This window comes from Melitaea cinxia, chromosome Z (genome assembly GCF_905220565.1).
Source record: "Melitaea cinxia chromosome Z, ilMelCinx1.1, whole genome shotgun sequence".
NCBI lineage: Eukaryota > Metazoa > Arthropoda > Insecta > Lepidoptera > Nymphalidae > Melitaea > Melitaea cinxia.
Window position 1 is genome coordinate 21,769,908 of NC_059424.1, and position 15,375 is coordinate 21,785,282.

Here is a 15,375-nt window from a genome sequence, read left to right on the forward strand (position 1 = left end):
AAGCATGTATTTTTCATTGAACTAAAAACCGTTTCACACGTTTTTTTTTAATCTTTTAACAAGCGCAAACCCTTATAGAGACTCTACCAGTTACCCACGGATGTCACTGTAGATCACAGTGGTACAAGAAATAAAAAAAGTCCAAATAATCCAAGGGGTGCCGAGTTTTCGCAGTATACAGGTAGTTGAATATTATAACCAGTTGAACAGTACCTGAGCCACGTCGACGTTGTTTGCGTGGACCGCATCCGCTATACCGCACCAGGCGATACGTATGCGACACCCGTTCATCACCACCTTCGTGGGATCCAGGCTCCTGCTCGGAGAACGTACCATTTACCGATTATTATTTGATACATCGTGGTATCAAAGCAAAAATCGTGACCAAATTAAAGTTTATTTGACTAAGTTGGTAACAGAAGTAATTTTAGTATAAATAATGCGTGAAGTGCTGCTAAGTATACTTGGGTGTTCTCGTCTCACAATACTTTCGCTGGACAAAAATTGATTCAGCAATCCTAACGCCTGTGTAAACGCCATAAATAATTTAGAGCTATATCTTATTTATAATTGTAATATACAACTTACATATTTGGTTTTTGAGTCAGTAATAAGTACACGTTGTCATCGAAAATTGATGTGTAACATAGATATTTTTCCAGACACCAAATTTAATTTTATATATTGATTTTTTTTAATGAAATCTATACACATTTGTAGTGTATAGTATGAAACTTTGTAGATATTCCGAATATGGCGTTTGCTACTATTACAAATGTAGATAAACTAAACAGGGTATATGAAATCAAACATACATTAATTGAGTTTATTTGTTTTTTTTTTTTTTTCTTCTAATATCTCCAAGGAGGTTTCCAAAATTTCTACCCAAACGTGTAGGTACCTTTCTGATATACGCTCTTTTTCTTAAATTCTACTGCACAGAAGTTTCGTCCTTGCCGAATTTTCTCATCTATTTCTCCAGGGCCATATCAGCTCAGTGGATACGACTTCGGTTGTGACAACGTACCTTGATGATACGTCCGTTTTCTTAAATATTACTGCACATGGGCGTACCCACGGTGGGGCAAATGCCCAGTCCACTCGAAGCTAACAATTGATATTATACAATTTAATAAGTAAACTTTAGGTGGATTTTGCCAAAATCACCGTAAGCTATTATCGAAGTAGTGGAAATAGTGAAAATAAATGAAACGCTGCAGTAAATAACAAAAAATATATAATTTTATTAATTTTCTACTAATCGAGTTTTACATTTTTGCCCCACCTTTACAAACTTATGAGAACGCCTATGCATTAACTGCAGATGAATTTTCATGGTTGCTGAATTTTTGGTCTATTAGTCCATCGTCATATCAGCTCAGTGGATAAATCTTCAATTGTGATAACGTACCTGCAAGCTAGGCCAGTAGCATGTATGGCTCGGAGACCTGCTGTTAGCTGTACTAGTATACTCCACAGCACTGCCTCGGGTAGTAAGGCTCCGCACGCTACCGCTCGCAGCATAGCGTTTTTCTGCGAATCGGACCGGAGCGGTTGATGTTTGGCGATATTTTGTTTAAAATACGAAATAGCTTGATTCGAATAGGCGTCAAGAAGCATCATCGAAACGTCAATTTTCAAATTAAAATTATCGTTAAAAGTGTAACTACCATCGATAAGAATTCTAATAAACCTGGACAGACGCCAACTGAGACTAATAACTGCGGCACTGACTGGACACGGTCCGTATAACAAACACCTATTTAATATGGGCATTACCGACAGTCCCTGTGCAGAGCTTGCATGGGAACAGAAGAAACGGCTACGCATGTACTTCTCTACTGTCCAGGTGTAGCGGCTTACCGGGCACAACATCTTGGCACCCTGAAGACACTTCCGGAGATTTTCAAGAAGCCGAAAAGACGTCTAAAGTTTCTGGAGGAGCTTGGGTGGCAAGAGTGAATCGGATCACTCCCACACACGCAAAATAGGCGCAAAGTCGTCGAGTTGCGGAAACCAGCCCGTGTTAACCATACCATACCATACCGACTACCATCGATTCGGTAAGTGGATTCTGCAGAAGAATCGGCAAGAAACTGCGCAGTTATACTTTAAATAAACGTCGTTTTGATAAGAAGTTCGCGGTAAACACCTTCTAGGTAACGCGGTCTTACTGTCAAAAGCGCGTATCATAACAACGTTTGTTAATTAATAATGCCAGACCGGATGAACGGGACTGGATGAAAATTTGGCTTTTTATGCTATGCTACACCGTTGTCAATCAATAAAATGTTCGGAAAAGAGTTCAACTGCACGGCAAAGGTGGACTCATTTAAATTATAACTATTTCATGGATAATATAAAAAGTATGTGGTGTTATGGGGCACCAGGTAGGAACGAAGTTCCTTCGGATAGTATGGAAGCAACACAATTAAATAAAAAATGTTGAATTTTATATATATTTTCTAGTTCTTGTTTTTTTTTTTTTAATTTTGTTGATTGGTTTTTAATTAAGTACATAAAAGTATTTAGGAAATTTAGTATTTTAGAAAATAACAAATACCGAAAAATAAAATAAATCAAACAAATAGAAATAATAATAATAATTAAAATAAAAAACGTATGACTTTATTTATTTTTGTCGACAGTATAAAATTACATAAATAATCAAAAAAAAAGTTTACTAGTAATATTTTAGTTTTACAAACGTCATGTTATACAGTCGTGTGACTGATATTACGTCACTTGCGTTATATATTTTTCTTACGGTTTTAGTATCACATTTTTTTCAGTTCGCTCGCCCAGCCAAATATCAAGCCTGCCGTAAGGAACTTCGTTCCAAAAAAATATATTTTGCAGGATAACATTAAAATTTTCTTTTTACATTCTTTATATTTTCAGACAAATTTCATCAGTTCCAATATACTATTTCTAATAAAAAATATATCTCAAACTGTACTTTTTTTTTGTAAGTTCCACATCCAATTCCCGCGTAATATTTCTGATCATACGGTCGTTACGTTCAATCATCTTCTATTAACATTATTGAACTAGTGTTATATACACACACAAGTGACTGTCAATTTAGAAATATCATTTGAATAACATTCGCTTCAGAATTAAGCATTGTATGAAATTCTTGTGATTAAATTAATTTAATCTCTACTTAAATTTTTAATTTTGTTTCGTACAACTCTGCGTTAGAGTCTGTGACTTAAAAACCAAAATGGCAGTTATTAAAATGCACTCAAGCAAGAAAATGCTAAGAAAATAAAAAAATAAAAAGTAGTTACAGTCATCAAAATATAAGAGGCCCGTTTGGATATTTGACAAATACCCTAGAACGTAACTAGGTACGAAACTGTAAGATACAATAAAAGAATTATTAATAGCATAAAGGGTTTTTAAAACATACTTACGTTTTTCGGCGCGTTATATAATATGATAGAATACATTGGGAGTATTCTTTTCGCGCTTAATTTACAGTAGCGTGCAATTTCTAACTATTACGAAACGTATCAAAAACATTTACGTTCTAAGTCCTTTTTTTTAAACACTAGTGCTGTAACTAATTAATTAATGAATTTCACCAGCTTCATTCAACTTTAATCTGATCATAACTAAAAAAAAAAAGAATTATTAAGCGCTCAAAGTAGTAAATAAAATTTTGATTTGGATAATAAACCGCGATAAAAACGACAAAAAAAAATGTTTCATTATAAAAATTTGTGTTAACAATACAAAATAATATAATAATATAAAATAAAGACAAATTGACATTTTGTACCATTGTATTATTTCAAATTATCAAAATTTTAATCAAAAATCTTTACATTCCTCTTCCTCTCGGGTCGCGAAAGCGTTAAGACGTCTGCTGCGTATTGATTAAGTTTAATTTTATATTTTTAATTTATTTAAAATTATATTTTATAAATGAATTTTATATTATTGAAATTCGCTGAGTACCAGGCGCACATAACTCGCGAGTGGTCGATAAGTGTTGAGACGAGACAGAAAAGTAGCGAAGCAGTGAGTCAGCGAGTCAGTCAGAGACAGCAAAAATTATAAGCTACGACTTTGCACGTGTAACTGCTGCCCGAGTAAGTAAGAGACAACATTAGCGCACTAACAACGGTTCGTAATCTTCGCTGCGCATACGTCACTGTCGCTTAACCTACGTATTATACTTCGTCGCTTGCCGTAATTCATGAGCGATAGCGGATACGATACTGATGTAAGGTGCTGGTCCAAGTGAATACATTTTTTCCCCTGATACTTTTATAATTACATACATCTGAAATTAAAGCAAAACACAACTTTTGCCTTCATAAATTGCCATGGACAAGGATGCTGATATGTCTGTTTGTGATAATTTAAGTGACGAATCGAGAGGCGATTTAACCCCACCAAACTACATAACGGCGCGCAGCAGAAATGTCACAGCAGCAGATTTAAACAAATTTAAAGAAGAAATTAAAGAAATGATCCACAATTTGCTTTTGGCTCAGAAGACAGAGTTGAACAATATTCGTCCAACTTTACAGGAGATAAGGCAAACAAATTCAAATATTGAAAGTTCTATTGCATTACTATCTGCACAAAATGCTGAGCTGACAAAGAAAATAACTTCACTTGAAAACAAAATAAAGGAAGATAAAGAATATATAACAATATTGGAGGACAAACTGGAAAACATGCAGATTGGTTGGCGGAAAACAAACTTTGAAATAAAAAACGTGCCTAAGAAACACGATGAAACAAAAGAAGACCTGGTTGAAATGACCTTATGCTTGTCATCTAATGTTGGTGGAAACCTAAACAGAGGTGACATTAAAGACATATACAGAGTTCGTGGTAAGAAAGATACCCAGAATTCAACAATCATCGTGGAAACGTCATCAACAATCTTAAAAAATGACATGTTGAAACTGTGCAAAAATTTTAATGTTAAATCAAAGGCTAAATTGTCTGCTAAGCACCTGGGTTTCCGAAATTCAGAAGATACGCCCGTTTTTGTCACCGAACAATTAACTGCCCGAGGATCTCGTTTATATTTTTTAGCCAGAGATCTGGCGAAGTCAGGTCAGTTCAAATTCTGCTGGACATCCTACGGTAAAGTTTATATAAGAAAAACTGAGACCTCACCAATTATTCAAATTAAGTCGGAGGCTCAGGTGCACCAGCTTATGTGTAGGAATTGACTAGGCCCAAGAATTTATCTGCTTTTTGAAATCAATAGTTTTAGAATATGGCAAGACAATCTCTCAGCTGCTATATTTAAGTTACTCATCCTTATCTTTATTTTTGTAAATTCATACATTGATATACCTCATATTATTATGACGATCATACATACAAACACACTTATACATTCACATACAATAAAAATACACACACTTTCATTCATAAAATCACACATACGTAAAAACTCATACAGTGCGGTAAACTGTAGAAATTGGTCTCTTCAATCTTCTCTTCTAAACTTATTGCTACACAGCCAGTACTTTGATACCTATACATAATGGCTGACAATATTCAGAAATTGAGTGCAATTGATGACATGAAATTTGCTGACTCTGTGCGCTGCAATATTGGAGACATAGCCCATAAATTTGAGATTACAGATAATGGCTTGGTGATTATTACTCAAAATATTCGTAGTGTTTATTGTAACTTAGACGACTTTCTGGTAACTATATCCCAACTACCATTTGAGCCAGACATAATAATTTTGACCGAGTGTTGGCTATGTAGCCATAAACCTACACCAAATATAGAAAATTACTCTTATTACGCTTCATCTCGGGGTGCAAATAGGAGCGATGGTGTCATAACATATTTCAAGAAAACTATAAATGCTGATTTGAAAGAGATTTATCTCCGGGATGCTTCATGTGTGCAAATACATATAAAAAACATTATTTTGTTAGCAATATATCGTTCACCTTCTGTAACGAACGTCGATCCTTTTTTGGAATCTCTAAACCAGCATTTGCAGTTGTTGGAGAAGAATAGAAACATTGTTTTAGTGGGCGACATAAACATAAATACCATAGCTAGCGAAACAGAACAGAGTGGTGAGCATCGCAATAGGTTAAGTTACCTAGAAATGTTAGGCACACATGGTATTATGATGGGTCATAACCTTCCGACTAGAGGAAACAATTCGCTCGATCACGTCATGTTAAAAATAGATAGGAAATATATATCTGCACAGGTGGTAGTTTTGAATACCACAGTGACTGATCACGACATGGTTCTGCTACATCTTGCAAATTTGGCTGTTAAAATAAACAATATAAAAACGAAAACAGTAATTGACTACAAAGGTGCACTACTCAACTTAAAAAATAGAAATTTGTTTGATTTATTAATTCTAACTAACCCGGAAGATATAACGAATAGTCTTATCCAGAATATAGCAGATTCTTTAAAAGAAAACACTCGTAAGATAACAATTACTAAGAGTAAATTAATCCTTAAACCTTGGATAACACAGGGGATGTTAAGATGCATCAGACACAGGGATAAATTATGGCACAGACTTCGTTCAAACCCTAACAACGAGATTCTTAGGATCTCCTACCGAAGATATCGTAATTTCTGCAACAATATTGTAAAAAATTCAAAAAGGAAGTATGACAGAAAATTGCTTCAGGATTCATCTGGTGATCCCAGGGCCCTTTGGAGTAATATTGCGACTATTACCCATCAAAAAAGGAAAATAAATGATAGTTCAAAACTCCTACAGATAAAACATTCCCCAAAGGATTCGGTTGATACTGTCAATAAATTTTTTACCAATATAGGAAAAAGTCTCGCTGAAAAAATAGAACAAGCAAATACGAATCACCAATCTGAATTAGTAACGAATCTGTCTTCCTTTGTTTTTCTTGATACCGATTCAAAAGAAGTATACACTGTCATCTCCAAGTTAAAAACCACTAGTGCCCCTGGATGTGACAATATCCCGACCAGTTTCCTTAAGCTTGCAGGACTTGAAGTGGCTCCTATCATTTCTCACTTAGTAAATCTTTGTTTTGCTAATGGCGTGTTTCCTACTCTGTTAAAGGAGTCAATTATCACTCCTATATACAAAGATGGAGCTACTGACGACGTTAGTAACTATAGACCGATCTCCGTCTTGCCCTCCATATCAAAAGTAGTAGAAAAACTAATAAACTCAAGGCTAAAAAAATATCTGTATAAATTTAATTTATTATCAGCATCACAATTTGGATTTAGAACGGGTAGATCGACTGTGGATGCTGTTGAGGCCTTGACTTCTGTTGTTATTGATCACCTTGATACCAAGGGTAGGTGTCTGACGGTTTTTTTGGATTTAAAGAAAGCGTTTGATACAGTTTCTTTTCCCATACTCTTACAAAAACTTGAAAAGATTGGTATTAGAGGTGCTGCTTGGAATCTGTTTGAAGATTACCTAAATAATAGAACTCAGCGAGTAAAAATAGATGGTATCATAAGCGAAAAAACCTACACTTCTTATGGTGTACCACAGGGAAGTGTTCTGGGTCCAACACTGTTCCTCATTTATATTAATGACCTTTGCAATCTGAACTTGGAGAATACTAGGATCTTTTCTTATGCAGACGATACAGCACTGGTTTTCACCGGGGAGTCATGGGATAAGGTTAAGGCTGTGGCTGAAAATGGCTTAGGGTTGGTCGCAGATTGGCTCAGATGTAATTTGCTAACCTTGAATACCTCCAAAACTAATTACATGTGCCTTACAGTAACTAACAGAACCCAACCGGATTGCAATTTCGATCTCAAAATACACAAAAACCATCATCCTGAAAATACTTTGTGCACTTGCCCCTCAATCAAAAGAGTGTTTGTTACTAAATACCTGGGTATTATGGTCGATCATAGATTGTCCTGGCTACCACATGTAGAATTAGTGTCTGGTAGACTTAGAAAGCTTATGTGGATTTTTAAAACTCTCAGGCATGTGGCTTGCCAAAGGCTGTTGAAACAGATCTACTACGCCTTAGCACAGACAGTCATTACATATTGTATTACAGTATGGGGTGCTGCCTCGAAAACTCATTTAATTGTGTTGGAGAGAGCACAGCGAGCACTTTTGAAGGTTATTTATTTTAAAAAACGCCAATATTCGACCACTAGCCTTTACACAACATCGGAGGTATTATCAGTCAGAAAACTTTACATTCAGCATACAGTTTTAAGGAAGCATACCTCCTCAAATTACAATATAGTAAATTTTAAGAAGAGAAGAAAGGATAATGTTTTTGCCACTAAACGTACTCACTCACAATTCGCTCAGTGTCAGTTCGGATATATGTCATCGTTTTTATATAATACTATCAATAAATTCCTAAATATCCATCCGTTGACACTTCGTAAATGTAGAAATAAGTTATCGAGTTGGCTTAAAACCTTAGATTACGACCAGACAGAAAATCTTCTGAATAAAATAAAATCAGGCTGAACCATGTACCATCCAACAGCTGGCTTTGAAATACACAGGCCGAAGACGGGCAGCAGCGTCTTCGGTGCGACAAAGCCAGTACTGCAGTCACCAACCCGCCTGCCCAGCGTGGTGACTATGGGCAAAACACATGAGTTCACGTTATTTTTGGCGTAAACTTGTGGAGGCCTATGTCCAGCAGTGGACTGTAAAGGCTGTAATGATGATGATGTAATGATGAACCATGTACACGCACACGCATACGTTCAAATACGCACATACACACACGCACATACAAGCGCGCACGCACGCGCACACGCACACAAACACCCATACACAAACACACGCACACGCACACACACGCGTACACACACACACATGTATATTTATGTATGAATATTTAACTACTTCTTTATTTCTTTATTGTATATATATGTATTGTATGAATTAGCGCTAAGTACTGTTTTTCCTTGTATTTAGTTTATAATGGAAGAGCGACTCCATCTGGCTCAGGTGCTTTCTGCGCCTAATTGAGGGAGTCAATCACAATGTGTAAAATAACTCGATGGTACTGAAATAAATATTTTTTTTCATTTTCATTTTTTTCATTTTTTTCACATTACATAGTCAAATCGATCGAATACTCATACAAACTTGAATCGATTTATCGTGAGTATCGAATACCGAGTCGTATGGTCACTTCGCTATTTATGTCCCGATGACATATGTTAAAACGGGCCTATTATTTGACGACTATAATCACAGAAAAGTAATTTGGCGTAGATTGAAGAACAATTATTTACACACGAAGCTACTCTTGTCTGAAGGGCTTCAAGCTGGTCAATTTGAACGTGACGAACTAATTGATCAATATTTAATTGTCAGAGCTAAGTGAGGAATAAGAAATCAGTCCTCTCTCACTGTCTATTCACAACAGAATAAAGATTTTTACTACAATAATTGTGTTTGCTCGCAAACGAAAAAAAAAGCCGACTTCCATTACATCGACAAGTAATACAACGTCGGTAGACAAAAAAATAGTCAAGTAAATACGCGTTATCAAAGATGATTGAAAAAATATTAATCAAATCTCGATCAAATTTAAATAGGCCTACAGCGCCAGCTTTCGATTACATCAAGAATCATCAAAATCGGTATACTAAGTAAAAAGGTTACGAGGTTAATAAAGATAACTCAAATAATTGTGTTTGCTCGCAAACGAAAAAAAAACCGACTTCAATTACATCGACGAGTAATACAACGTAGATCGACGAAAAAATACTCAAGTAACTACGCGTTATCAGAGATTACTCAAAAAGTAGTCATCAGATCTAGATAAAATTTATATGTGACCACATGATAAATATCAGCTTTTGATTAAATTAAAAATTATCAAAATCGGTACACCCAGTAAAAAGATATTGCGGATTTTCGAGAGTTTCCCTCGATTTCTCTGGGATCCCATCATCAGATCCTAGTTTCGTTATCATGGTACTAAACTAGGGATATCCCCTTTCCAACAAAAAAAGAATTATCAAAATCGGTACATCCAGTAGAAAGCTATGCGGTATAATACAACGTAGGTCGACGAAAAAAGCGTCAAGTAAAAACGTATTATTAGATATAACTCGAAAAGTAGTTGTTAGATCTCAAATAAATTTAAATGGGACCAATTGGCACACACTACTTTTCGATTAAAAAAAAAATTGTCGAAATCGGTCCACACAGTCAAAAGTTCTGATGTAACATACATAAAAAAAAATACACTCGAATTGAGAACCTCCTCCTTTTTTGGAAGTCGGTTAAAAAGAAGGTCGCTACAGACAAACCATGACCCCCCGGGAGTGTCACGGACGTTCATCACGCAAGCGTTGCACGTAGGGAGTTAAACGATTGCATTGTTACGAGACTTACGAAATGCAGTTGAATTAATTATCTGATACGAATCATGTGACTCGGTTGTGACGACGGTGAAATCTTTAGCAGCAACAATCTGATAGATAGTTCAATAGCTAAAGATTACAGAAATACTGTTGCACCGCCAATCTCTCACATATACGATTGTGTTTGCTAGCAAACGAAAAAAAAAAAACCGACTTCAATTACATCCACATGTATTACAATGTAGGTAGACGAAAAAATAGTCAAGTAAATACCGCATTAATTAGATATAATTCGTAAAGTATTAGTCAGATCTAAATTAGATTTAAATGGGACCACATGAAACGCACCATTTTTCGATTTAAAAAAAAATCATCGAAACCGGTCCACGCAGTCAAAAGTTGGCTGGAGGCAACATATACGTAAAAAAAAAAAAAACGAATTGAGAACTTCCTCCTTCTTTGGAAGTCGGTTAAAAAGAATTGTAACTGGCCGATGTCTATGTGTGAACAATTAGCTTAGTTCTCGCGGGAGTATATAAATTTGGATGCTTTTTTTCCGTTAAAATATAGCCTATGTTATTCAGTGTTGATAAATACGGGCTATATTCCGCAACTCGACGTCTTAATGCGCCTATTTTGGCGTGATTGGCTGTGGACACTATTCGTGCCAGCCTAGCTCCTTGAGGAAGCCTAGCAGACCCTTCCCACTGCCATGTTACTCAGTGATAACGTACCAATATCTTGGTAAAGATTTTTTTTTTTAATCTCTCTGATCGCTTATTTGTTTCATCATACAGGCAGATAACACAATGTACAATTTTACAACTTTTTCGTAAGTAAAAATTAATATTACAATCAATTTTCATTATACATTGCAATTATTACTTATTATATATATATATATATATATATATATATATATATATATATATATATATATATATATATATATATATATATATATATATATATATATATATATATATATATAATAAGTAATAATATATATATATAGTAGTATATATATATATATTACTTATATTTTAGTAGACACTTAGAAAAACCAAGAATAAATAAAAAAATGTTATCTCCCTATTATATGTACCAACATAAGATTAGCAAGGCTATGTACAATTTAGTATTTAGAACATTAGTAGTATTAACTAAAATACCAGTAAATTGGGTTCATTCTAAGGTCAAATATTACTATTGATATACTGACCTGGTGAGTATATGGTCTGGGCGCATCGGGGTCTGAGGAGAAGGGGTCGTGGAAGGCCCCATTGGCATCATTACCCCCTCCGGGAGCCCCACCCGACAGGTATCGACTCATCAGCGTCATACACGAATAATGGTAGTCGTATACGAGCACCAGAGCTATAATAGAAATCTTGTATTAGAATAAATAATCTATACATATAATAAAATGGTAGGAATGTCAAAACTACATTGAATATTTTTTTTTAAAGAATACTTGAGGTGTGATCTACAATTGATACCGAAGCCAAAAATATGGTTTTTAGAATTTTTGTCTGTTTGTCTGTATGTATGTATGTCCGGGATAAACTCAAAAAGTACTGCATGGATTTAATTCAAATTTAGCACGAATATTATTAAGAAGTCGAGTCAACATATAGGCTACATATTATCACGCTATCACCTACGAGGAGCGAGCAGTGAACCTTTATTTCTTCAACGCATTCTGTAACAACGTGTAATCTAACGACGCATATTTGAATGTTGTTATAATGTTAATAACCATGCTATAAGCTAGCTTCACACTATAAATAAAGACATTCTGTAGTATATTTAGTATCAGCATTGCACCCGTGCGAAGCCGGGGCGGGTCGCTAGTAATAATAATAAATAAATAAATCTTAATATATATAAATTACGCGTTACGTTGTTTGTCCGCGATGGACTCCTAAACTACTTAACAGAATTTTATCAAATTTTGCACACCGTGTGCAGTTTGATCCAACTTGAAAGATAGGCTATATTTATTTGACTAGCCCGTTGATACAGTTTGTAGTGGCCCTGATTTCTGCTCCGCGGCTTGTGGGTTCGATTCCCGCTTGAATCTGGGTGTAATATTTGTATTTATATATGTATTATTTTCACGTATATTTATGAAAAAAAAAATATGTAGCTTTATCAGCCAGCTGTTACCTATATCACAAGCATTACGTTGCTTATCTTAAGAACAGACGACTATGTGTGAGTATTATAAGATATTTATTTATTTTGATTTATTTAAATATAATATTTAAGAAAAGAAAAAAAGAAGGCGGTACAAAGTTCGCTAGGTCGGCTAGTATCTTATAACATACACACACGGTCGTCTATTCTGTCTGTCTGTCAAATAATAATCGCGACACTAATGTTTATCTCTTGTTTATCGCATGCGATTTTTAAAATTAATTAAATGTATATAAACAAAATCACACTCGTTTTGATGAAAAAAAAGAAATCTTAATAATTTCTTCGAAGTTTTCATTGAATGAAAAATGATCGTAAATATATATATTTTTTTTTTATTATTCAAAATCTATACAGAGTAGTGAAAGCGTGGTAAGAGATGAAAATGTAGGTTTTACTAAAAATTTTCAGTAAAAGACCCTATTTGTATGGTAGATGTATATAGTAGTATATAGTATAGTATAGTATGTGAGGGTTGCCAACTTAATTAATCAGAAAAAAATTATATTTAAAATAAAAAAGAATCGTGTGGTTTTATGAAACCGTGATGCAAGTGAAAACTAACATCTACTTTAAGGATACACAGATTAAAATACACAAATATCGCGGAACACTTGCGACATCCGATAGATGAACGAAAAAGTTTTGGGTGTTAGAAGAAAAGTTTCACTTTAAAACGAGGATAAAGGAAGAATTATATGATTTTAAATTTAATATGAACGGAACTATTTGTATTTTATTGTAACACAATAAAAAGTTTTGCTAGGCATATGTACGTAAGCAAGTATTATTCGCTACAAATTTGATTACGTTATGTCTACAGGGCAGAGTTGTAGTGGTTAGTGTGTATGCTAATGTTTTTTTTTTTTTAATTATGTGATATATCCACTGTCTTATTATGCCCGTGTCTTTGTTATTCCATATATTATTATTATTTTTTAACATGCATCGGTACTTCACCGTATGCTAATGTTTGTAACTTTTTATGTATGTATGTGTGTGTGTGTCTGCGTGCTGTCATGCTTAGATAAAAGGCAGTAATCTCCATTTAATTATTTTGTAAAATTTTGTCGCAATTACGTTTCTTTTATGATTGGAATTGTGAAATATATATGTATTTTTTTTTTATATCACTAGGTCGGCAAACAAGCGTACGGCTCACCGGATGGTAAGCGATTACCGTAGCTTATAGACGCCTGCAACACCAGAAGCATCGCAAGCGCGTTGTTAACCCAATCCCCAACCCCCCCAGGAGCTTTGGTCACCTTACTCACCAACAGGAACACAACACTGCTTGAAAGCAGTATTATTTAGCTGTGATCTTCTGTCCCAGTCGGGCTGCTCCATATTTTGAGCAGGATATTCCTGCTTCAGTTAAAATATTTACCCGTAGGAAATGACTCAATACTATTTAACAGTCGGGGCCACACAGGCCACACTCACAGTGGTCGCCGAACTCCTTGGCGAGGAAGGCGCGGTGCAGGCGCACGACGTTCGGGTGGTCGACGGCGCGCCAGAGCTCGAGGCGCGCGTGCACGTGCGCGTGCGCGGGCGCGTGCGCGTGCAGGCGGCGCAGCGCGACCAGCTCGCCGCTCGGCCGGTGCGTGGCGCGGTACGAGGACGCCGGGCCGTGCGGCGCCAGCGGCTCCAGCGGCGTCAGCTCCGCGTACGTCTCCACCGACTCCGGGAGGTCTGCGCACACATACACGCGGCATGGGACGCGGAAGGACTCGATTAACTTCGTCGCCGCATTTGTAGATGCGGCGTATAAAAATTTCTCGAAAGCCTTCGACAGGGTAATCCACAAACTGCGAGTGGTTAAAACTCTCAATTTTTAACTAAGGAGGGCGTAGTTTGTCTTGAATATCTTCATATTTAACTAACAAACACTTATTTATACCTAATTACCAAAGGTCATAATTCCCTGTTTTATTGTGTCTGGTGTTCCGCAAGGATCCATTTTAGAACCATTTCAATATAATATCTTCGTTAATGACATTACCAATTGCATAAATAATAAATGATAAATGTTTAATCTATACGAACGACTTAAAACTTGCTAAAGAAATCACAATAAGCATGACGATTTTAAAAAAAAGATATGAATAGCTTTCGAATGGTGTAAATTAAATAAAATGAAGCCTAACCCTACCAAATGTTTATCTAATACATTCACAAATAAACGACTTTTTTTTTGAAGAAAATCATATTATTGATACACATTTGCGGTTAAGTATGATGATGCTAAGTTACATTATAACATACACATTGACAAAATATACAAGTAACCACACAAGATGTTGTTTTTTTTTTTTAGAAATGCTAACGAATGCGTGACCACTATAAACGCGCCTACCCAATAAACTATATTCGTCAATCTAAGTACATTTGGCGAAAAACTTTTTCATCGACAAAACTCACGTAGATCCGGTTGCAGGAACACATCCTCGTTACGCTGGTATATCTCAGAACGGATAGTCTCTGGCGTGTAGAACGTAGCGGCCAGACCTAAGACATGGACAAATTTTTTCATTATTTCTATGAAAAAAATATATGAAAATACACAGCAACATTTACATTAGCAGCATTTTATCACTAGTTAAAGATCAGCATTAAATATAAAAAGGCGTAAGTGTAAGCGACACGCGACTAGAGTACACCTTAAGAACGATTGCCATTTTTAAAAATATTTTTATCCATCCCTTTCTCGCAAAATCGTCACTACGTAACGGTACGTAAGGATCAGCATAACTGCTCCACATAATCTCACTCCGAATATTATTGAAGTATAACTTCGTTACGCATGTTTGACTTGGGGAGTGAGTTGGTGAACGCGTGACG

The 15,375-nt window shown here is 35.6% G+C and overlaps 1 protein-coding gene across 1 annotated transcript in view; it reads right to left on the reverse strand.

Annotated features, from left to right (window-relative positions):
- Window positions 1-15,375, reverse strand: part of LOC123668926 (PAN2-PAN3 deadenylation complex subunit PAN3) — a 36,638-nt gene that overhangs the window by 8,492 nt on the left and 12,771 nt on the right. The window contains exons 7-11 of the mRNA XM_045602616.1: window positions 14,956-15,042; window positions 13,978-14,226; window positions 11,558-11,712; window positions 1,412-1,533; window positions 214-316 (exon numbers count right to left, since the gene is read on the reverse strand). Of these exons, the coding sequence (XP_045458572.1) occupies window positions 214-316; window positions 1,412-1,533; window positions 11,558-11,712; window positions 13,978-14,226; window positions 14,956-15,042 (716 nt within the window). The remainder of the gene's footprint in view (window positions 1-213; window positions 317-1,411; window positions 1,534-11,557; window positions 11,713-13,977; window positions 14,227-14,955; window positions 15,043-15,375) is intronic.